The sequence below is a fragment of the Artemia franciscana genome, chromosome 9 (assembly GCF_032884065.1).
Source record: "Artemia franciscana chromosome 9, ASM3288406v1, whole genome shotgun sequence".
In the NCBI taxonomy this organism is placed as follows: Eukaryota; Metazoa; Arthropoda; class Branchiopoda; order Anostraca; family Artemiidae; genus Artemia; species Artemia franciscana.
The window spans coordinates 13,464,490-13,489,841 of NC_088871.1; the positions used below are offsets into that span (position 1 = coordinate 13,464,490).

Here is a 25,352-nt window from a genome sequence, read left to right on the forward strand (position 1 = left end):
AGTTAATTTGTATTGTATCTATCTATCTATATAAAAACGAGTTGTGTGTATGCGTGTTTGTTTGTTTGTAAAAAGAGCGTTTGTATATGATGTCATTATTAGTACATACGGCTTTGTATATGCAGAGACAATGGGAAAGCCAAGAATGTTGTATATTCGCAATTTTTACGTAGTTTAACTCCTGCAGACGAAATGAATGCTTGCCTAAAAAATTCTAATTTATGGGCACACGTAAAAATATTAAAATTAACTACAAATATGCGTGTCCGATTGCAAAACGATGACTCTGGTCAAACAGTAGACTCAATTTCAGGACGTATACAACTACCTGCTGATTTCTGTAATTTAGTGACGTCCAAAAATGAATTGATTGAAAAAGTATTTCCGAATATTCTAAAAAATTATAAAAATAATAAATGGCTAAGTGAAAGAGCGATTCTCGCAACCAAAAATATAGACGTCCACGAAATCAACAATATTGTTTTGACCAAGATTCGAGACCAGGCAGTCCTTTACAAGTCAGTCGACACAGTTTTGGAACCAATTGAAGCGGTTAATTATCCATCTGAATTTTTAAATTCCATAGATCCTTCAGGGTTTCCACCACACGTGCTACAACTAAAAATAGGCGTACCAATAATATTTTTAAGAAATATCAACCCACCAAAGCTTTGCAATGGCACGCGACTTGCCGTAAAAAAAAACAATGAAAACCTAATAGAGGCCACAATCTTGACAGGGCCTTATGAGGGTGAGGCAGTTCTTATTCCTCGCATTCCCATGATTCCAACGGATCTGCTTTTTCAATTTAAAAGATTGCAATTCCCAATTCGATTAGTATTTGCAATCACCATTAACAAAGCTCAAGGTCAATCATTAGAAAAATGTGGTATAGATCTTAATACTGATTGTTTTTCCCATGGACAATTGTACGTTGCATGTTCGAGGGTCGGTAAACCTGACAATGTATTTATATGCAGCGACAATTGGACAGCGAAGAATGTTGTATATTCGCAAGTTTTACGCAGTTAATTTGTATTGTATCTATCTATATAAAAACGAGTTGTGTGGATGCATGTTTGTTTGTTTGTAAAAAGAGCGTTTGCATATGACGTCATTATTAGTACATACGGCTTTGTATATGCACAGACAATGGGAAAGCCAAGAATGTTGTTTATTCGCAATTTTTACGTAGTTTGAAACACATATATAAATCTATCTATATTCACAGGTGGGACACAGGGACACAACTACAATGGCGCATAACTAATATGGCGCGTAACGACTTACGCGCGCGGGGGGGTTTGGGGGGGGGGAAGCGCCCCACCAACTAGGTGTTGGGATGGCGCGAAGCGCCACCCCAACAGCTAGTATATATATAAAAATAAGTTGTCTGTGTGTGTGTGTGTCGAGTGACGTCACTGTCCGCATATGACGTCTGAATTATTTCATCACATACCAATTCAAAAACGAATGTATTCAAGCCGAAGTAGCTCAGTTATATAATTACCTGTGTTGGCGCAGTGGGTTTGACCTTAGCGTGGTAATACGGGACCCAGAGATCGAACCATGCTGCAGGAATGCACTACAGGGCCGACGCAGGGACCTTAGTAGTCAAGAAGCGTCGTTAATCCGATACAAATACAGTAGCTCAGTTGGTAAAGCGTTATGTTCCAGGTTCTAGGTCCGAGAGGTTCCAGGTTCGAACCTTGGCTTTAGCATTAATACAAAAGAAGAAAAAAAGCTAAAAAAGATAAAAACTACAAAAAAAAACTAAAAAGAAAATACTAACAAAAACTAAAAAAATAAAAAAAATTAAAAAAAGGGTAAAAAACTAAAAAACTAAAAAAGACAAAAAAAAGGTAAAAACTACAAAAAAACTAAAAAGAAAAAAAACTAAAAAAAGGAAAAAAACTGACAAATAAAGGAGAAAAACAAAACTAAAAAAAATAAAAATGAAAAAAAACTAAAAAAGGTAAATGTATTCAAGCCGAAGTAGCTGAGTTGGTAAAGCGTTATGTTTCAGGTTCTAGGTCCGAGAGGTTCCAGGTTCGAACCTTGGCTTTAGCATTAATACAAAAGAAGAAAAAAAACTAAAAAAGAAAAAAAAACTAAAAAAACTAAAAAAAGGTAAAAAACTAAAAACTAAAAAAGAAAAAAAAACTAAAAAAAAGGGTAAACAGCAAAAAACTAAAAAGAAAAAAACCCAACTAAAAACTAATAAAAAAAACTAAAAACTGAAAAAGAAAAAAACTAAAAAAAGGAAAAAAACTGAAAAATAAAGGAGAAAAAGAAAATTAAAGAAAATGAAAATAAAAAAACTAAAAAAGGTAAAAACTACAAAAAAAACTAAAAAAAAAAAAAAAAAAAATAAAGAGCTAAAAAATAGGTAAAAACCTAAAAAAAAACTAAAAAGAAAAAAGGAAAAAAACAAAAAAATAGTTGGTGGGGGCGCGAAGCGCCCCCACCAACTAGGTGTTGGAGTGCCAAAGAGAGCGGATCCAGCTCGGTTACGTCAAACACGTATCTACGAAATTTATAAGTGTTTTCCAATATTTCCCGTTTCCCTCTCCAATGTCAACAGATCTGGTCGGGATTTGAAATAAGAGCTCTGAGACATGAGTTCCTTCTAAATATCAAATTTCATTAAGATGAAGTCACCCGTTCTTAAGTTAAAATACCTCAATTTTTCCAAATTAATAACCCCCAGCTCTCCTAAAGAGAACGAATCCGTTTCAACTATGTCAACCACGTATCTATAAATTTTGCTTATTCTTCCCATCAAGTTTCATCCCGATCTCTCCACCCTAAGCGTTTTCCAAGATTTCCAGTTTCCCCCCAATGTCACCGGATCTGGTGGGGATTTAAAATGAGAGTTTTAAAGCACAGGATCCTTCTAAAGATCGAATTTCATTAAGATCTGATCACCTGTTCGTAAGTTACAAATAACCAATTTTATCCAATTTTTCCGAATTATCCCCCCCCCAACTCCACCAAAGATAGTGGATCTGGTCCAGTTATTTCCGTCACATATCTTGGACTTGTGCTTATTCTTCCCACCAAGTTTCATCCTGATCTCTCCGCTTTAAGCGTTTTCCAAGATTTTCCGTCCCCCCTCCCAATGAAACTTGATCCGGTCAAGATTTAATATAAAAGATCTGAGTTAAGAGGTCCTTCTAAATATGAAATTTCATTAAGATCCGAACACTCCTTCGTAAGTTAAAAATACCTCATTTTTTCTAATTTTTAGAATTAACCCCCCGCCCCCTCCCCCAAACAGAGCGGATCCGTTCCGGTTATATCAATCACGTATCTAGGACTTGTGCTTATTTTTCCCCACCAAGTTTCATCTCGATCCCTCCACTCTAAGCGTTTTCCAAGATTTCACGTTTCTCCTCCCCCCAATGTTACTGGATCCGGTCGTGATTTAAAATAAGTGCTTTGAGACACGGTATCCTTCCAAACATCAAATTTCATTAAGATCTGATCACTCCTTCGGAAGTTAAAAATAACTCATTTTTTCCAATTTTCCAGAATTAACCCTCCCCTCAACTCCCCCAAAGAGATCGGATCCGTTCCACTTATGTTGATCACGTATCTAGGACTTGTGATTATTTTTCCCACCAAGTTTCATCCCGATCCCTCCACTCTAAGCATTTTCCAAGATTTTAGGTCCCCCCCCCCAATGTCACCAGATCCAGTCGGGATTTAAAAAAGAGCTATGAAACACAATATCCTTCCAGATATCAAATTTCATTAAGATCCGATCACTCCTTCGTTTAAAGTTAAAAATACCTCGAAAAATTGATTTTGTGGTCTAAGAAATTATTTAAAAACACCTCATTTTTTCTAATTTTTCAGGATTAAAAGAGAGAGCGGATCCGTTCCAGTTATGTCAATCACGTATCTAGGACTTTTGATTATTTTCCTCACCAAGTTTCATCCCAATCCCTCCACTAAGCGTTTTCAAAAATTTTACGCCCCCCCCCCAACTCCCCGCAATGTCATCAGATCCGGTCAGGATTTACAATTAGAGCTCTGAGACACGATATCCTGCCAAACATTAAATTTCATTAAGATCTGATCACCCGTTCGTAAGTTAAAAATACCTCATTTTTTCGATTTAACCGTCCCCTCACTTCCCCCCCCCCAGATGGCCGAATCGGGGAAATGAAAATTTCTAATTTAATCTAGTCTGGTTCCTGTTACGCCTGCGAAATTTCATCGTCCTGTCTTACCTGGAAGTGCCTCAAGTAGCAAAACCGGGACAGACAGAGAGAATTTGCGATTGCTATATGTCACTTGGAAGATACTAAGTGCCATAAAAAGTAGATATGCGACAGAGTCAAATTTTAGCGCAAAGAGCGAGGCGTTGTTCCCTCTCTTATACATAATAGTTTATATTTATTTTAAGTTTTAATGTCGCTGCTTACTTTCAGTTAAAAAAAAAACTTGTTTTTTATTTAATCTTTCCCAGGGATGGTCATACTGAACCAATGACCCTAGAAAATCTGGAGAAGACTCATTCGAACAAAAATTAGAAATTTAAGTGCCCTTCTTAAGTGACTGAGAATATTGGAGGGCAACATTTTCTTTTCCCATACCACCTTTTTCCCAATGCCATCTTATAAAAATTTTAAAATAGCCATTTTATTCATCATTCGGGAGGATTTTTTGGTGGCGAGGGAGGGGGGATTTCTACAGTGGGAATTTTCGACGGAGAGAAGTGTCCGGGGTTAATTTTCTGGGAAAAGTTTTATAAGGGAGGTCAGGGGTTTCTATTTTTCATAACTTTCCCATTGTTTACATATAGTATTTGTTATTGGGAAACTTTTCCATAGGGGAGAAGAGTTTTTCAGAGACAATTATCCGGGGGGGGGGGGGGTCCCGACATATTTTTTTTCGAAAGAAAATAGTTATATTAACGAAACTCAATAAGACAGCAAGTCTTACTAAAGACAAGAAGAAATAAAAATGGTTCAGAAAGCGACCGAATGGATATTTTTCATGCTAATAATTAATCGTGAAATAATCCTAATAAAGATCAAAATCAAAAATAAAATAAACGAGAGTATGGAACAATTAAAAAAAAATTAAAGATACTAACATCTAAAAATATTTTATTTCATCTCAATTTTTTTTTTATATTTATGCCGCACCTAAGCAGCCTTCGCACACCATATACTAACAGCCCAGCTTTCAAGTATGACACGGATGCTGTAAATAAATTTTCATTTCTGTCTATTTGTGTGTTAAATGTTCCTACTTTCAAAGGCCTTTTTGTTCCTTGTTTCTATTTATGCCTTTTATTTGTTTTTTTTATGAACCTATTTTGCTTGAAATTTAATAGGAAAAGACTTGACAACCCTGGTTGAAAAAAGGTTACAGTAATAAGTTTTACAATGAAGAGTATCACAAATGGTGATACTCGTGAGTATACATAACTTTTGATTGTCACCCTTTTAGTGGTCACCCAAGAAAAAATCCTATTATTTAGATGTCTTTAAAACAAACAAGTTAATAACTTTTTATTCATATAAAAACAACGGAGCAACAACTTATATACAAAGCAATTTCATTGACACACTCGTTTCTACACATATACCTTGTAACCTAATTGTATTCGGAAACACACAATTCAAAAAATAACAATCCCTCATTCCACCTTAAATCATCCGCTTTTTCAAAATCACAATTTTCATATAATAAATTTTAGAAAACTAAACAACAATCAAATCAATACCGAAATATATATATACAAACCGGTATAATGAGTCAATCCTTTTACAAAAAAAGAATTTAGAAAAGGATGAAAAAGAAGAAAAAGAATTAAAAAAAATATGAAAAAGAATTTAGAAAAAGATAAAAGAAAAAGATGAGTCAATCCTTGTGCAAAAAAGACGAAAAAAATTTATATTACGAAGCTGTATATAAGAAGGTCTAACAGATTCTTTGGTTAAAAATTATAGACTATTGGAACCTCTCTATTCAGCTTTCTTTATTCCCACGATTTGAGTCACTATATGGATGCAACAGAATTTCCAAATTTTCAGAAAATCGCATCTTGTATCCAAATAAAGTTAAGAGCTTCAGTCAGGGCCGTATCCGAGGACGAAGTAAAGTAGATTACCCGTTTTGAGCCCCCCCCCCGTAATTTTATTTTAATTATAAAAAAGTAACAAAATAAATGTAGACAAATGTGTTTTTAAATGTGCTATTTTGCTATCTCCCAACAAAAATCCTGGATACATCCCTTTCTTTAATTATATGTCTTTAATAATATGTTTTCACAAATGAAAATACAAATTTGTGGTTGTAGCCAAAATTTGTTAGCGATCATTGAAACAACAAAAATAGGCTTACGAATGGACATAAAAGCCTAATGAAAATTAGAAATTACTTATAAATTTCCCATCCAATCAAATATGTTCCCCCAAATGATTAGTAGCCCATTTGTGTTACTTAACAATTTTGTTTCCCTTAGCTAAGTAAAAATTGTAATCAGAGCCATTCAAAGGTGGGGAGAGGGGCAACCGGAACACCGGCACCGTGGCTTTGGGACAGCCGGAGGGCTTATATGTTTTATGCATTTTTAATGCCTTGAAGACCATGGCCACAGGACCATCCCCAAAATAGTAAAAATATTATAAAAATGATGACAAAAAAAAAACAAAAAACACCTAAACATTAGAGACTATAAACTTATTATATATGTATATATATATATATATATATATATATATATATATATATATATATATATATATATATATATATTTATATATATATATATATATATATATATATATATATATATACTGGCTAACTATATAATATCACAAAAATACAATTCAAAATTACTATTGTTCATACTTTTAGATTGTTTAAAGTAATAAAATACATTCAATATATGTAAATATTTAGCAATTTACTTGTTTCATGTACATACAAAGATGTATCGATTTCCTATGCTAAAAGTTTACAGATAAGACCTAGAGATTTATACCCTCCCATCTTTTAAATTAAAAAGTGGTCGTAACAATTTTTATACACTTATTAAAAAATTATAATGAACATTTAAAAACTCTTTGTTTTACAAGAGAAAATTATTGATCGAGATAAATTTTCAAGAAAACTTCTTCCAATTGAAATTTAAACAGTGATGGCTAGTTTTTGAAAAAAAAAACACGCAATATATTGAACATATATACACCCCTCTCTCGATCAAAAGGTACACTCAGCTTATATACATATACACAACCATAAAAACACAGGAAGCCCAAAACATTTTTAGAGACAAAAATTTCCATCACAAAATTAGCAAATATTTCATGATAAAAGCATAAAGAGATAAAGAGAGGGCACTTGCCCTCTCCAAGCGGGGAATCAGGAATCTCAACTCCATTTTTCCTACTACAAATGGCCTATCTAATTTTACTGATAAGTAAAATTATGAAATAAGCAAATATTTCATGATAAGAGCATAGCGTAAGATGATGATGGGGGAGGAGTTGAGACAACCTTTCCTCTTACAACACGCAGAACAGACTCAAAGGGCTTTGGAACAGAGAAAAAAAAAATGCAGAGAAAATTCCAAAGAAGATTCATTAATTGTTATTATTTTAAACCATTAGTCACTGAGTGGAAACAATGCTCATAAATGTCATTTATCTAGCGTCAAAATATCACTGTGAAATTTAATTTGACTTTAATTTAGAAAATAAAGTAAAAATTTACTAAATAAAGACTAAATACAAATTCAACAAATATTAAATATACTTAATGGTGTAAAATTTAGGTTTAATAAAAAAAAATATAGTTTAATGTCAAAAATGTCACTGGGTGAAGAACATTATTTGGTTGTTTAGCCAAATCAGCCAATGCATTCGAGTCAATCTGAGTACTTGAGCAGTAGCGGATATTTTTCGCTTATAATATATAATATTATAAGATTGGCGCAGCCAATCTTATTTTTAAAATAAAAATAAGATTGGCTAAAACTAAGTGTTTGTTTGATGAGTATTTGATGGTAAAAATTGTCATTTTGGAATGTCCATGACAATGTACAAAGTTGATCGAGTCAACCAAGCGCTCTGAAGGATCGTCTTTGCCAAACATAATGGAAAATTGTACAAGAATAAATCACACAACAAAAATTCAACAAATGTAGCCAATTTAAAGCCAACACCGAATCTGAATATACAAGATAAAATCCAGGTTTCTTTTAAAAGAGATTTACTGGTCAACCTTTTTCTTTTTCCCTTTCTTTTTTTCGGGAACCGCCGTCTTTTTCTTCGCTAAACAACGCTGACAATACCAATTCTCAGATTCAGATGGCGCCACTCTTATGCCGACACAAACCCTGCCAAAGAAGAATAAATTAATAAATAGAAAAATTAAATTATTTTTACCCGCTTACAAACGTACAAAAAGAATCAGAGCAAGAAAAAAGAAACGGAACGAACTGAAACACATAAAGAAAGAATATATTTCTACTCCAGGGCCATATCTAGGGGGCCAGGAGGGGGAAAGCACCCCGGGCGGCACGCCCGGGAGGACAAGCTTAAATTGTAATGTTTTGGATAAGATTATAACATTTACAGCATTGATAGTGCGGCAGGGGGCGACAAAGTTTCCATATCCTCCTCTCCCCAAAGAAAAGACCTAACTTCAGCTCCGAGAAACCCAACCTCCTATTTTTGGTGGATTGACATCGTTCCTTCAGGGTCTGGTCAAAACAGTCTAAACCAACATACGCGGAACCCACGTCAGAGGTTCATAGGGATTGATATTTGAAACAAGAGGGGATGGGTGGTTGTAAAACCCCGAAAAAAGTCTATTTTTAGCCGAATTTCTTCTTAGGAAAGGCTGAGACGTCTTTTAGACCAACTCGTTTTTAATCACTTACTGTTCCAAATACCTCGTTTAGCCAGTGAAAAAAGAAAACAATACAAATATTTCGGTTAAACCTCCGTTCAACTATCCTCAATGCAGAATTGAGAATAATAACAAAAAAGAAAAAAAAAAGAAGAAGAAAAAACAACACTAAAATAGAAGAGACTCTTTCTCAAGAAACAGTGATAAGGTCAGCAATAAAAAGTCTGATACTTACTTAGAGGATGTCCAGGCCTCCTTTATTTTAGTATTTTTCTTTAATGTCTGTCTTTACAGATATGTGGACTTTTTTTCATCCTTAATGAGCACTGAAGATGGTTGAGCGGAGGTCTCAGATAAACCGTTCAGCGCTAATGTGCTTAGAGTTTTAATTGTTATCCAAAATGAAGCTGTGAAATTTGTTGCGACAAATATAGAATTTAAATTAGATTGGCTGATAATAGACTATTATTTAAAGAGGTCACCCAAGAAAAAAGCCTTAAAAAAAGGATTTTTTTTAAATCTGAAAACGAAAATGTACGTTCCACTCAAAGTTGGGTGTATATAGTTTTCATGACAAAACTATTTTTTTCCTCGACCTCAAATTCAACCTAAAAATACTAAAATTTGCAAAAGAGCTAGAGCGGCTAACTTTTCGAATTAAGAATAAGATCATATTTTAGGATGGGTAGTGACAAAATCATTTCTATGACCACTTTTTTCACAATTTTCTTAGAGCCTTTTAGTTGGATAGTGAAAGAGTCATTTGTTTGAGGTTGACACTTTTTTCTTCACAACTTTTCTAGACTATTAGGTCTTTATAACTTATGGCTGATTTAATTCTACAGAGGCTGCGAGTTCTGAATGTGAAATGTTAAGCCAGCCTAAATTGGATTTACTTATAGTAAACGTCAAAGGACTTAGTTCTTCTAAAATAGCATGGGTTCTATTTTCTGCCCTTTATCAGATACTGCAAGATTTTCGGTTTTTAAGTCTGATAAATTCCACGGTATCTTGCTCTGGGGAGATTTTCGCTAATTTATTACAACAATTTACCATAACATTAAATGAATTGCCATAGACGGTAAAATTTACACTCCTCATTTCAATTATTCTTTGCTTGTTGGATAGTGAAAGAATCATTTGTATTGCAATTTGTTTGAGGCCAAACCCCATTTTTACAAGACTATTACTCAATAAAAGTCAGAAACTACTACTTGACAGCCGAAGAGATCAAATTTACAAGAATGAGGCTTGAAATGAGCCTAATAATATAAAAAAAAAACTTTAAACATATTCATACCAGTGGTACCAGTCATCACATTCATCACAGCCGATCATTGGAGTTCCATCATCCTGCCGTCCACACGTTGGACAGATCCAAATTTTGTTGCCTTCTTCATCCTAGAATTCAAAATGAAAATTGTTATAGACATTCAAACAGTGTAAATATAAAATTACAATAAGTATTTTATGTTTTGGCACAAGTCTCTTATTCCTCTTAATTTATATTGTTATTTCTCCTACTATATGTTATTATTTCTCTAGTTTATGTAACTCTTGTCTTACTATATGTTACTTACTTATCATACTTTATCTCGTTATTATTTCTCCTTTTACCCCTCCTTACTTTACGTTTTGATTTTCATTAGAAACAAAGAATCATAAAAGAGACTCAAACATCAAATTTCTCGAAACGATTTAACCAAATCTGAATTTTTTTTTTCGTAAAGGTAATTTAATTGCCTTTATGAAACAATTTAACCTTAATTTTAGAACTTAATGATTTTTTTGTATTGTTCTTACACGTTTCTCTGCATCATCCATCAGCGACTGTTATACTCAGTGGCGTGGGATAGGAATCGAGTTAAGTGGCTTGGATTTGAACCACTACCACTAGCACGGGTTAGCAAAGGACTTACTACTCCATCCGAAATCTAGGCTAAATAAATGGATAAAAGTGGAAAACGTTTTTGTTAAGTTTTTGTGCTAGGTAATTTGGTGTATTTTAAATACATAAAAGAGCCTGAGAAGTTGTTTTAAGTTCATACCTCTATTCCTTCCCCTATCCAAAACTTTGGAGCATTTCAATGGCCATAAAACAAAGAGGATACGCAAAGAGGCAAAAAGTCCACGAATCGGAACTCAAAACAAGCAAAATTTTACTTGAGTAGGGCTAATAACCACCATGCCTACTTAAGACCAGAACATAATTTGCGCTTTACTGTAAAAAAAAGAAGAAGAAAGAAAAAAATGACTGTGGATCATTCGTTTAATTGACATGTACTGATACATATTCCTTAAAGTTTTGATAATTTTTTATTGATGAAAGTAAGAGAAGTGAAAACATTTAAAACGTTTTTCGTTTTCAGTAAGAGCAAATTATGTTCTGGTCTTGAGTAGCCATGGTGATTATTAGCCCTTCTTAAATAAATTTTTGCTTGTTTTGAGGTTGATTTGGCTTTTTTCTTGCAATTTCTGTTCGTTTTGAATTTCATTTATTTATTGATAATGATTTGTGGTAGTTTTATGATTGGAAGATTATTTGGCTTTATTTCAGCTCATTCTTGTCTTAATGGAGCTCTTTACTTTTCTTTGAAAAAATCGTTTTGTGGAAAAAGTTTTTTTTAATTAATTTCTGTTCGTTTTTCATTGACATACTCTTTTTCATGAAAAAAAATAATATTTTACATCTTTTCATTTTTTTTTACAGGAATCCATACTACGGATTGCTATTTGTATGTTGGAGAAACTTTTTTAACAATTTTTAATCCTGACACATGCAGTATTTTTGAATTCATTTTTATAACTTCTGAAGTTGACCTGAAAAACAAAACTTAGTATTATTCCCAAAAGATTATGCCTATGCTCTTTGACAACCTGGATACACTTACACTCTTTTTATTTATTAATATTGTAAGAGAAGAAGTAGTAATAGTAGTATTCCCAAAAGTTTCAACTTAATACCCCCAGTCGTTGTCGATATATTGCTGCGGTGTCCTATTGGCAACCATAAACACAATGCCTTTTGATTTATTTTAAAGCAACATATAGTTTTAAACCTTAATGGGCCAATTGCATAATTCGGGGGGGGGGGGTTAAAGTGCTACACCAGAAACTGTCCGACTCGCTACATTTTACTATTAACCCTTTTCATGATCTTCATGACCTGAAAAACAAAACTTAGTATTATTCCCAAAAGATTATGCCTATGCTCTTTGACAACCTGGATACACTTACACTCTTTTTATTTATTAATATTGTAAGAGAAGAAGTAGTAATAGTAGTATTCCCAAAAGTTTCAACTTAATACTCCCAGTCGTTGTCGGTATATTGCTGCGGTGTCCTATTGGCAACCATAAACACAATGCCTTTTGATTTATTTTAAAGCAACATATAGTTTTAAACCTTAATGGGCCAATTGCATAATTCGGGGGGGGGGGGGGTTAAAGTGCTACACCAGAAACTGTCCGACTCGCTACATTTTACTATTAACCCTTTTCATGATCTTCATGACCTGAAAAACAAAACAGTATTATTCCCAAAAGATTATGCCTATGCTCTTTGACAACCTGGATACACTTACACTCTTTTTATTTATTAATATTGTAAGAGAAGAAGTAGTAATAGTAGTATTCCCAAAAGTTTCAACTTAATACCCCCAGTCGTTGTCGATATATTGCTGCGGTGTCCTATTGGCAACCATAAACACAATGCCTTTTGATTTATTTTAAAGCAACATATAGTTTTAAACCTTAATGGGCCAATTGCATAATTCGGGGGGGGGGGGGGTTAAAGTGCTACACCAGAAACTGTCCGACTCGCTACATTTTACTATTAACCCTTTTCATGATCTTCTAAAACGTTTTCTACAGTAATTTAATGTGTTATCAGAAGTTGTTTTTTTTTTTGTTTTTTTTTTTCTGTGTGTTTGTTTTTATACTCCGCTGTTTCAAGTGGGTCACAAATAAATTATCATTATTATTATTATTATTAATATCTCTAAGGACATAGTTGCTGGACCGTTCTACTATGCTGAGCAAAACGACTATCTCAAAATTTTGACTGGATGCGTTTGGAAAAGAACGGTTTTGAGAGAAGGGTTGCTTACCCTCCAGTGTCTTTTTACTCTTAAAAGGGTACCAGAACTTTTAATTTTGAATAAAAAAAGATCCTTTAAAAGTTTCAATGATATTTCTAGCTATTATACAGTGGTGCTGCCGATAATTTTGCTTACATTCTCCTTTGAAAACCTGCATAAAAACAGTTTTTTCTAGTTTAATTGAAACTCCTAAATGGTACCTATAAGCCTCATCTTAATACCCTTAGCGTCATTAGTTACAGTAAATGTAGTGGTAGTATTAAAAGTATACATATAATGCTTTCTGGCTAGTTCAAAATCCCCTAAAACTTACCCTTACCCAAGGTCTAAATTAATAACATAAGTTGCTCTTCAGATAATGCTTCGCTACATTTTTGAAAATTAAATCAAATGAGCCTCTTCTAAAGTTCACAAGACCACCCCTTCCGTAAAAACCTTATATGCCCCTGAGGGGTATATGCTTTGCTACCTTTTTGGCAGTTCAAATCAAATGAGCCTCTTCTTAAGTTCACAGACCGCCCCTTCCATAAAAACCTAATATGCCCCTGAGGCATAACTTATATCCCTTACCCCAAAACTCTGGCCGATTCTATCCACTTCAAAGGCCTTATTCTATGATTTTTGGACTATTTTAGAAAGAATGGCTATCTCAAATTTTTTACCGGATGCATTTGTGAAAATACAAAGTAGGGGGGGAGGGGAGCGGGTGCCCCCGATCACTTTTACTCCTATAAAGATAACTAGAACATCTGATTTCTTATCCAATGAACCCCCTCCGGAGTTTATACGACCACCCTTTCCATAAAAACCACTTATGCCCTCGGGGCATAGCTTACAACCCTTCCGCTGAGGGCTGTGGGGAAGGGGTTCATCCTCAAAGACAAAATTTCCAGACCTTTAAACTATTCTGAACAAAATGGCTATCTCAAAATTTTTATTGGAAGAGTCTGGGAAAATGGTGGCCGTGGTAGGGGCGGTAGTTGCCTCTAGTCACTTTTGACTATTCAAAAGGGCTCAAGCCCCTTCAATTTCCAATCCAATGAGTCTTTTTAGAAGTTTCTACAACAACAAATGGCAATCTCAAAATTTCTATCAGATGCATTTCGGGAAAATACGAGGTGTGGGGGAGGGGGGGGGGTATCCTCCCTCCGATCACTCTGAATCTTAAAGAAGGCACTAGAGCTTCTGATTACCAATCCAATGAGCTCCCTCCGAAGTTTATACGATCACTCTTTCTATGCAAACCTTAAATGCCCCCAGGGCATAACTTAACACCCTTGCCCTAAGGGCTGCAGGGGGGGTTGTTACCGTCAGATAAACAATTTCCGGACTTTTCAACTACTTTGAACAAAATGGCTATCTAAAAATTTTTATTTGATGCGTTTGGGGGAATGGTGGATGTGGGAGGGGGGTTAGTTGCCCTCCAATCACTTTCGACTTATTAAAAAGGGTACTAGCCGTTTCAATTTCCAATCGAATGAGTCCTTTTCGAAGTTTCTACGACAAGTTCTTCGATAGAAAGTGTCCTGGCCTAAGACCAAAAACAAACCAAATAAATAATTCTTTGTGCCCAGATCGCTCTTTACTTAGCCGGCGCTATTGCGCTGCCAATGATAGTCTGGTAAATATATTCGAAAGCGCAATGAAAACACAAATGGAACATATAGACATTGAAAGACACATTTTCAAATTTCTTTTTTTGAATGAATTATGTTAACAACAATAAGGGTTGCTGAATTGTAAACTGGAATTTTCATAGCCATAAACTTGCCCTTTTAGATCAGTTTTATTTTATAGTCCGTCCAATATATTCAAAAACCTAATGGATACGCGAACGGAATACTTAAAAATTGAAACACATATTTTTGAATTTCTTTCTTAAATGAATTATACCAACACCAAGAAGGGTTACTGAAATGTAAACTGGAATTTTTGTTTTAAAAGGCTGCTTTTCTCAGGCATAAATTTACCCTTTTCAATTGGTTCTATTTTGACAATTCGGTAAATATATTCAAAAACGCATTGAAAACATGAATGGAACACATAAAAATTGAAGCATACATTTTTAAATTTCCTTTTATTTTCTTTTAATGAATTATATATTAACAAAAAGAAGGGTTAATCAAATGTAATTTCTGCTTTTCTCTTAAAAAGACTTCTTTTCTTAGTTCAAAAGAAATTCTACAAATTTGCTTTTTTTGCAAGGTAGGAGGCTGTAGCACAAAAGTGCTGTTTTAGCACAATTTTAATATGTGTAGCACTGCCGCACGTGCTTAGGGTTGCTAAAACAGTGCACAAGTGCTATCTTAACACTACTACAGTAGATTTTTTGATAATCGCACCGAAAATCGGTGGGTAGCACACAAATTTGGGAAATTGTAGCACTTAAGGAACTGACCGTGAGGTGGCAACCCTGAATTTTTGCTTCAACTTAAGAAGGTACCCATCCCAGCAATAACAGTAGCTTCTATCAGGCTTAATTATACAGTACCAAGGGCGGTGACAACTAAATATGATTTTTAAATTAGCAATTGCACAATAACATTTATCTTTCAAAAGCAGAAAAAAGTCGGAATTTAATTTATAATGAAAATAACTTCCATTTCCATTTATACAGTTCGTGGTAATTACAAAACAGTAGATAATTAGACAATCTCATTTATCTTTCAAGGCCAAAAAAAAAAAAAAAAAAACAGAATTCAACTTAAAATGAAAATAACTTTCATTAGCATTTAGACATTTTATGGTAGTAACGGGCTCCAAAATTAAAAACAAAATCAAAACCTTGGTTTAAAATAAGCGACAAATAATAATAATAATAAAAAAAACAGGTGACATTAAACAGCTGAGGAAGGAGTAGCATTTATTTGGGTCAATGTTGGTATTACCGGAACAATTTTTAAGGGTCATGAAACTTTGTTAACAGATGCATTTTGACTTTTTGAACATCTTTTCTCTCTTGCAAAACTACCGCAAACTCACCGTTATGGAATTATTCCGGCCCAAATATTCTTGTATTTATACATATAGAATTACAATCATTTCCGTTTTCGTTGATCGGATATTTGAAATCACGAATCTGTAATAGTTTAGAAACAAATTTGGGCTATATATTTGCACATTAGGGTGGTGGTGGTAAAGCATAGCATATATTAAATACGTAAACTAACCATTGCTCTATTTAATATATGCTATGCTTTAACCCCCCCCCCCCTAATGTGCAAATATATAATAACTCCAAAACGGTGAGTTTGCGGTAGTTTTGCAAGAGAGAAAAGATGTTCAAAAAGTAAAAATGTATCTATTAGCAATAGTTTCATGACCCCAAACAATTGTTCCGGTAATACCAACAATGAGCTTTTTTGTAGGTGTAGTTGTCTTTGGGTCAAGAGATTTTTAACGTTTAAATTTGTATGGACGACGAGTGTTGTCAAATTTAACCAATTAATTTTGCTTTTTTTACGGTTCAACGTGGCAATACTGAAAAATGTGTGGCACATGATTTCCAGGGGAAAAAATATTTTATTTTGGATCTTTATCCAATCCAATTTATCCAAGGATCTTTTTAACTTGGATCTTCAAACAAAATATAACTGAACCTTTTGTTTTGCAGAAACAAGATAATATTTAATATTGTCCCACGAACCGTATATTTATTTTTTAGTGATGAGACTAATTTCCACCAATACGATTTTTATTGAATTACAAATAAGATTAAATAAAAATTCTTGATTCTTCCTTTTTAGAAAACGCAGTGTCATTTGATATATTCCTATTCTCATCTCAAACATAAAGTTAGTGAATTATCAAAAATTACGGAGATAAAAAAAACGATTCAGGAAAATAAAAATAATAAATGAAAATAAACAATCATGATAACATTAGCAGCAAATACTAAAGGAATAAATAATTTTGATTGGTTCTATAAAGTCCTGGCTTTCCCATAAGGCAGTGATTGGCTTTTATAATTTTTAAAATGGGATAGAAATAATTTGAAAGTGCAATTCAACAGAGAAAGAATCTAAAATACTTACAAAGTATGAGCCAACTGATTCAGCAAAATGAAGTGCCTCCTCTTGCTTTTTTTTGGCAGCAGCTCCCTTGGCTTGCTTAGGTGAAGGCTTTTCTTTCTTTGGCTCCTTCGCTTTTGGAGTTTTTGGAACCTTCTCAATGGTCTTCTTTTCAGGTTCGACTTTCTTTTTCTCTGGTACCACCTTCTTTTTCTCCGATTCAACCTTCTTTATTTCGGGATCCACCTTCTTTTTCTCAGGTTTTCCCCTTTTCTTCTCAACGTCCACAGGCATAGGAGATGGTGGCGGTTTCTTTGCCTTAGCCACGGCTTTAGGGATGTTTGCTGCTTTTGGTGTTGGGGGAGGCTTTGGTGTCACTGCTTTGATTGGGCTTGGCGACCTTTTGACAGCTTCCTCTTTCTTTATTTTAGCCGGTGACTTTTTACGTTCCTTTACCTTTCTAGGAGGTATTACTTTCTCTTCTTCCTTAGAGACTAAAATTTCCTTCTGTGCTTCTTTTTCTTTTCTTGCCTCTTCTTTCTCTCTAGCCTCCCTTTTTTCTCTTTCTTCTTTTTCTTTTGCCTCCTTTTTTAGTTGGTCTTCCTTTTCTTTTTCTTCGTTTTTAATTTTTTCTTCCTTTTCTTTTACCTCTTTTTTCAGTTTTTCTTCCCTATCTTTTGCCTCCTTCTTTAGTCTTTCTTCTTTCTCTTTTGCCTCTTTCCTTTCTTTTTCTTCTTTCTCCCTTGCCTCCTTCTTTTCTTTTTCTTTCTTTGATGGCTTGGGCGAACTGAAAAATAAAAGAAGTTAATATATATATATACTAGCTGTTGGGGTGGCGCTTCGCGCCACCCCAACACCTAGTTGGTGGGGGCGCTTCGCGCCCCCCCCCCAAGCCCCCCCGCGCGCGTAAGTCGTTACGCGCCATAATAGTTACGCGCCATTGTAGTTGTGTCCCTATGTCCCACCTGTGAATATAGATAGATATATATATATATGGTTTTAACTACGTAAAACTTGCGAATATACAACATTCTTTGCTGTCCCATTGTCTTTGCATATAAATAGATTGTCAGGTTTACCGACTCTTGAACATGCAACATATAATGGTCCATGGGAAAACAATCTGTATTCAGATCTATACCTCATGATTCTAATGATTGCCCTTGAGCTTTGTTGATGGTGATTGCTAATCGACCATTCCCTGTCCCGGTGTCCCGGTCGTCATTTACATCCCCCTGTTTCCTCCGGTGTCCCCGTTGTAGTTGTGTCCCTGTGTCCCGGTCGTCATTTATATTCCCTGTGTCCCGGTCGTCATTTGTATCCCGGTGTCCCGGTCTGTATATACATTCGTTTTTTAGTTTTGTTTTTCTCCTTTATTTTTTTCCTTTTTTTTTCTTTTTTAGCTTATTTAGATTTTTAGATTTTTTAGTTTTTTTATTAGTTTTTAGTTTTTTTTTCTTTTTAGTTTTTTTGTCCCGGTCGTCATTTATATCCCCCTGTTTCCCCCGGTGTCCCCGTTGTAGTTGTGTCCCTGTGTCCCGGTCGTCATTTATATTCCCTGTGTCCCGGTCGTCATTTGTATCCCGGTGTACCGGTCTGTATATACATTCGTTTTTTAGTTTTGTTTTTCTCCTTTATTTTTTTCCTTTTTTTTTCTTTTTTAGTTTATTTAGATTTTTTAGTTTTTTTATTAGTTTTTTTTTCTTTTTAGTTTTTTTGTAGTTTTTACCTTCTTTTTAGTTTTGTTAATTTTTTTTTTACTTATGTCCTGGTCGTCATTTATACTCCCTATGTCCCGGTGCTTTGTTGATTGCTAATCGAACATTCCTTTTGTCCTGGTCGCTTTCTCTTTGAGTGTCGTCATTTATTTTTTTCTTTTTTAGTTCTTTTAGTTTTTACCTTTTTTAGTTTTTTTTAGTTTTTTAGATGAAAATTTTTTTTAGTTTTTTCCTTTTTTTCTTTTTAGTTTTTATTGGTTTTTACCTTTATGTTAGCTTATTTTTCAGTTTTTTCCTTTTTTTTAGTTTTTTTTTATTTTTTATTTTTTTTAGTTTTTTACCTTTTTTTAGTTTTTTTAGTTTTTTTAGTTTTTTAGCTTTTTTACTTTTTTTATTAGTTTTTAGTTTTTTTGTAGTTTTTGCCTTTTTTTAGTTTTTTCAGTTTTTTTTTTAGTTTTTTATTGGTTTTTACCTTTATTTTAGCTTATTTTTCAGTTTTTTCCTTTTTTTTAGTTTTTTTTAGTTTTTAGTTTTTTTAGTTTTTTACCTTTTTTTAGTTTTTTTAGTTTTTTTAGTTTTTTAGCTTTTTTATTTTTTTATTAGTTTTTAGTTTTTTTTGTAGTTTTTGCCTTTTTTTTAGTTTTTTTAGTTTTTTAGCTTTTTTATTAGTTTTTAGTTTTTTTTGTAGTTTTTGCCTTTTTTTAGTTTGACAACTTATTTTTATATATATAGATAGTTTTTTTTTTTTACTTATGTCCTGGTCGTCATTTATACTCCCTGTGTCCCGGTGCTTTGTTGATTGCTAATCGAACATTCCTTTTGTCCTGGTCGCTTTCTCTTTAAGTGTCGTCATTTATTAGTTTTTTCCTTTTTTTCTTTTTAGTTTTTTATTGGTTTTTACCTTTATTTTAGCTTATTTTTCAGTTTTTTCCTTTTTTTTAGTTTTTTTTTATTTTTTATTTTTTTTAGTTTTTTACCTTTTTTTAGTTTTTTTAGTTTTTTTAGTTTTTTAGCTTTTTTACTTTTTTTATTAGTTTTTAGTTTTTTTTTGTAGTTTTTGCCTTTTTTTAGTTTTTTCAGTTTTTTTTTTAGTTTTTTATTGGTTTTTACCTTTATAGTTTTTTTAGTTTTTTAGCTTTTTTATTTTTTTTATTAGTTTTTAGTTTTTTTTGTAGTTTTTGCCTTTTTTTAGTTTTTTCAGTTTTGACGTCACCTGATCCAGTTTTTTCAGGTGACGTCACCTGACCCATCCACACATCCACAGACAGACAACTTATTTTTATATATATAGATATCTATATATATAAAAATAAGTTGTCTGTGGATCTGTGGATCAGGTGACGTCACCTGAAAAAACTGGATCAGGTGACGTCAAAACTGAAAAAACTAAAAAAAGGCAAAAACTACAAAAACTAAAAAAAGGCAAAAACTACAAAAAAAACTAAAAACTAATAAAAAAGCTAAAAAACTAAAAAAACTAAAAAAAGGCAAAAACTACAAAAAAAACTAAAAACTAATAAAAAAAATAAAAAAGCTAAAAAACTAAAAAAACTAAAAAAAGGTAAAAAACTAAAAAAACTAACACAAAAAAAACTAAAAACTAATAAAAAAAAATAAAAAAGCTAAAAAACTAAAAAAACTAAAAAAAGGCAAAAACTACAAAAAAAACTAAAAACTAATAAAAAAGCTAAAAAACTAAAAAAACTAAAAAAAGGCAAAAACTACAAAAAAACTAAAAACTAATAAAAAAAATAAAAAAGCTAAAAAACTAAAAAAACTAAAAAAACTAAAAAAAGGTAAAAAACTAAAAAAAACTAAAAACTAAAAAAAACTAAAAAAAGGAAAAAACTGAAAAATAAGCTAAAATAAAGGTAAAAACCAATAAAAAACTAAAAAAAAAACTGAAAAAACTAATAAAAAAAGTAAAAAAGCTAAAAAACTAAAAAAACTAAAAAAACTAAAAAAAGGTAAAAAACTAAAAAAAAAAATAAAAAATAAAAAAAAAATAAAAAAAAGGAAAAAACTGAAAAATAAGCTAAAATAAAGGTAAAAACCAATAAAAAAACTAAAAAGAAAAAAGGGAAAAACTAAAAAAAATTTTCATCTAAAAAACTAAAAAAAACTAAAAAAGGTAAAAAACTAAAAGAACTAAAAAAGAAAAAAATAAATGACGACACTCAAAGAGAAAGCGACCAGGACAAAAGGAATGTTCGATTAGCAATCAACAAAGCACCGGGACACAGGGAGTATAAATGACGACCAGGACATAAATAAAAAAAAAAACTAACAAAACTAAAAAGAAGGTAAAAACTACAAAAAAACTAAAAAGAAAAAAAAAACTAAAAACTAATAAAAAAACTAAAAAATCTAAAAATCTAAATAAACTAAAAAAGAAAAAAAAAAGGAAAAAAATAAAGGAGAAAACTAAAAAAAACTAAAAAAGGTAAAAACTAAAAGAACTAAAAAAGAAAAAAATAAATGACGACACTCAAAGAGAAAGCGACCAGGACAAAAGGAATGTTCGATTAGCAATCAACAAAGCACCGGGACACAGGGAGTATAAATGACGACCAGGACATAAGTAAAAAAAAAAAACTAACAAAACTAAAAAGAAGGTAAAAACTACAAAAAAAACTAAAAAGAAAAAAAAACTAAAAACTAATAAAAAAACTAAAAAATCTAAAAATCTAAATAAACTAAAAAAGAAAAAAAAAGGAAAAAAATAAAGGAGAAAAACAAAACTAAAAAACGAATGTATATATAGACCGGGACACCGGGATACAAATGACGACCGGTACACAGGGAATATAAATGACGACCGGGACACAGGGACACAACTACAACGGGGACACCGGGGGAAACAGGGGGATATAAATGACGACCGGGACACCGGGACAGGGAATGGTCGATTAGCAATCACCATCAACAAAGCTCAAGGGCAATCATTAGAATCATGAGGTATAGATCTGAATACAGATTGTTTTCCCATGGACCATTATATGTTGCATGTTCAAGAGTCGGTAAACCTGACAATCTATTTATATGCAAAGACAATGGGACAGCAAAGAATGTTGTATATTCGCAAGTTTTACGTAGTTAAAACCATATATATATATATCTATCTATATTCACAGGTGGGACATAGGGACACAACTACAATGGTGCGTAACTATTATGGCGCGTAACGACTTACGCGCGCGGGGGGGCTTGGGGGGGCGCGAAGCGCCCCCACCAACTAGGTGTTGGGGTGGCGCGAAGCGCCACCCCAACAGCTAGTATATATATATATATATATTTATATGTATAAAAATAAGTTGTCTGTGTGTGTTTGTGTGTGTGTATGTGTGTGTCGACTGACGTCATGTTTTCGACTGACGAAATTACAGACCGGGACATCGGGACACAAATGACGACCGGGACACCGGCACATAGGGAATATAAATGACGACCGTGACACTCAAAGAGAAAGCGACGGGACACAAGGAATGTTCGATTAGCAATCACCATCACCAAAGCACCGGGACACAAATGACGACTGGGACACAGGGAGTATAAATGACGACCAGTACATAAGTAAAAAAAAAACTAAAAACTAATAAAAAACTAAAAAAGCTAAATAACTAGAAAAACTAAAAAAGAAAAAAATAAAAAAAGGAAAAAAAAAATGAAAAATAAAGGAAAGAAACAAAACTAAGAAAAATAAAAATTAAAATTAAAATAAATAAAAAGAAAAAAGAAAAAAAAACTAAAAAAACTAAAAAAAGAGTAAAAACCAAAAAAAAAACTAAAAAGAAAAAAAGGGGAAACATACAAAAATTTATTTCATCATATACCATTTCAAAAACGAATGTATATACAGACCGGGACACCGGGATACAAATGACGACCGGGACACAGGGAATATAAATGACGACCGGGACACAGGGACACAACTACAACGGGGACGCCGGGGGACACAGGGGGATATTTAAATGACGACGGGGACACAGGGAATGTTCGATTAGCAATCATCATCAACAAAGCTCAAGGGCAATCATTAAAATCATGAGGTATAACTAAAAAAACTAAAAAAAGGTAAAAAACTAAAAACTGAAAAAAAAAAACAATTCAAAAACGAATGTATATACAGACCGGGACACCAGGACACATATGACGACCGGGACACAAGGAATATAAATGACGCCCGGGACACTCAAAGAGAAATTACAGACTGGGACACCGGGACACAAATGACGACCGGGACACAGGGAATATAAATGACGACCGGGACACAGGGACACAATTACAAAGGGGACACCGGGGGCACAGGGGGATATATAAATGACGACGGCGACACAGAGAATGGTCGATTAGCAATCACCATCAACAAAGCTCAAGGGCAATCATTAGAATCATAAGGTATAGATCTGAATACGGATTGTTTTCCCATGGACCATTATATGTTGCATGTTCAAGAGTCGGTAAACCTGATAATCTATTTATATGCACAGACAATGGGACAGCGAACATATTAGCAAGTTTTACGTAGTTAAAAACATATATATATATATATATATATATATATATATATATATATATATATATATATATATATATATATATATATATATATATATATCTATATTCACAGGTGGGACATAGGGACACAACTACAATGGCGCGTAACTAATATGGCACGTAACGACTTACGCGCACGGGGGGGCTTGGGGGCGCGAAGCACCCCCATCAACTAGGTGTTGGGGTGGCGCGAAGCTGATACCAAAGAATAATTTACTACAATATCTTTGTGAATAGCCTCATGGGCAAAGTGGCATTTTCGAAAAGTAACTGATGAACAACAATCAGGCTTATCAAGCTGTTGATAAGGATTGATTCTTCCTTTATCAGGTTTTAAAAAATATAAATCTAAAAAAAAATTTAAAGGGAGGAGCAAGGGAGATTTTGAGGCTACTTCACAACCTATTTAACATTAAAATAATTATTTCATAGACATTACTCAAATGTATGGTTATGAACGCTTGGTTGTGTATGATTCAGTGGCAAATGGTGAACACGCCATAAAACCAGATTCACTTGTTATCTTGTTATCTAGGGGGTATCTTGGGAGGATATGGGAATTTTATGCTGTCTCCACAAGATAATACCCACTTCCAAAGATTTGTCAAAATGCCCCCCCCCCCATAAAAAGTTCATTTTACGTTTTAGTCCCCCTTTCCTCCTTTAAAAACTACTCACGGCATAGGAAAAAAATATTAAGTTGAAATTAGTAAAAACTTTTGAATTAAGTCTTTGTAGAAGACAGTGCTTGACAATTTGTGATAAATGTACTGGTCAAATAGATAAGGTTTATCATCAAAATAACCTTTACAAGCAACTAATGTCAAAAATTTCTTGGTACAAAAAAAACTGCCATAAAAATAAGAATTGTAAAATATACACTACCTCGACAGTGAACAGCAATAAATTTCGCTCAACTAAAATTATATGACGAAAAAAACTGAGAAGAAATATTTAATAATCTCAAAAGTTTGTCTAATATAAAAATGCTTATCAAAAATAGAAAATAAAAAAAATAATACGAGAGTAAATCGGCTAAAAACAATCTGAAATTTAACTAAACATTAAATTGGGAGACAAATGACGGTATAAAACTTCTGTTATTTTTCTGTTTTGTTTTAAATTGGAGTGATTACAGGAACCTTGTGACCTTTCTACCTTGGGAGGCAACTCGTGAGTGGTCAGCCATGGGGAGGGAATATGTCCTCGATCCGACAACTATTAAGAGCCTATGGACTAGAGTTGACGCAAAGCGCCTTACGCCTGTGATTCAGGACAACTAAACGTGCTTTATACAAAACATAGGCGTAGGGCATTCAGACTTTGAAAACAACCCAAAAATGCTCTCTTCTGAAATGTTTGAATTTGGCGTCTTCTCAGTTAGGCTATAATGCCAAATGGAGGATTCATTTCTAAAGAAGACAAAATGAAAGATATGCAGACAAGAAGAGTATGATATACTCTGAATACAAATTTTGAAAGAAGGTTAATGCTAAAAGTCCATATAAGTCTCTTACACAGATAGGACCGACCCCTAATCTAAAATCGAAGCAGTCATTAGTTCCAAATCATTTGATATTACTTGTTTTCTTGTATGCAGCAAATTTGCTTTGAAGAAAACAAACTTAAACGTTCTTGTTCTATTTCTAATGCTAGTCATCCCAGTTTTATACAATACTATTCCTTCTTTACCAAGAAATCATGAACAACATTCGAGATTCAAACATTCTTCTTTTTTTTATGATTTCTAAATCAAAAAGGGGGTAAAATGTTAGTTCACTATTTTCGGAATTTCCTTTTGATGTTTCGGAAAAAAAAATCAATTTTTTTAGTTTTATTGGAACATATTGTGAGAGAATTAAAAATTAGTCAATCAATTTCATTGATTCCCCCCCCCCCCCAAAAAAATATTTAATTTAAAAAGGGAGATGTAAAAGGGAGATTAGAGAATATCTTTACATTTTTCATACGCTTTTATAGAATTGCAAAAACTATCTCCATTTTGCTTGTTACGTCATAAAATTTTTTGAAAGCACTGGAATTTTGGACATTATATTAAACGTGTTTTTTTTTGGTTACAAATTTACTAAA

At 33.1% G+C, this 25,352-nt stretch overlaps 1 protein-coding gene across 1 annotated transcript in view; it reads right to left on the minus strand.

The window, feature by feature from the left end:
* Positions 1-8,015: 8,015 nt before the first annotated feature.
* LOC136031029 (transcription initiation factor TFIID subunit 3-like) overlaps positions 8,016-25,352 on the minus strand; it is a 61,959-nt gene continuing 44,622 nt past the window's right edge. Inside the window, exons 10-12 of the mRNA XM_065710216.1 lie at positions 17,011-17,773; positions 10,178-10,278; positions 8,016-8,362 (exon numbers count right to left, since the gene is read on the minus strand). Of these exons, the coding sequence (XP_065566288.1) occupies positions 8,236-8,362; positions 10,178-10,278; positions 17,011-17,773 (991 nt within the window). The 3' untranslated portion in view covers positions 8,016-8,235. The remainder of the gene's footprint in view (positions 8,363-10,177; positions 10,279-17,010; positions 17,774-25,352) is intronic.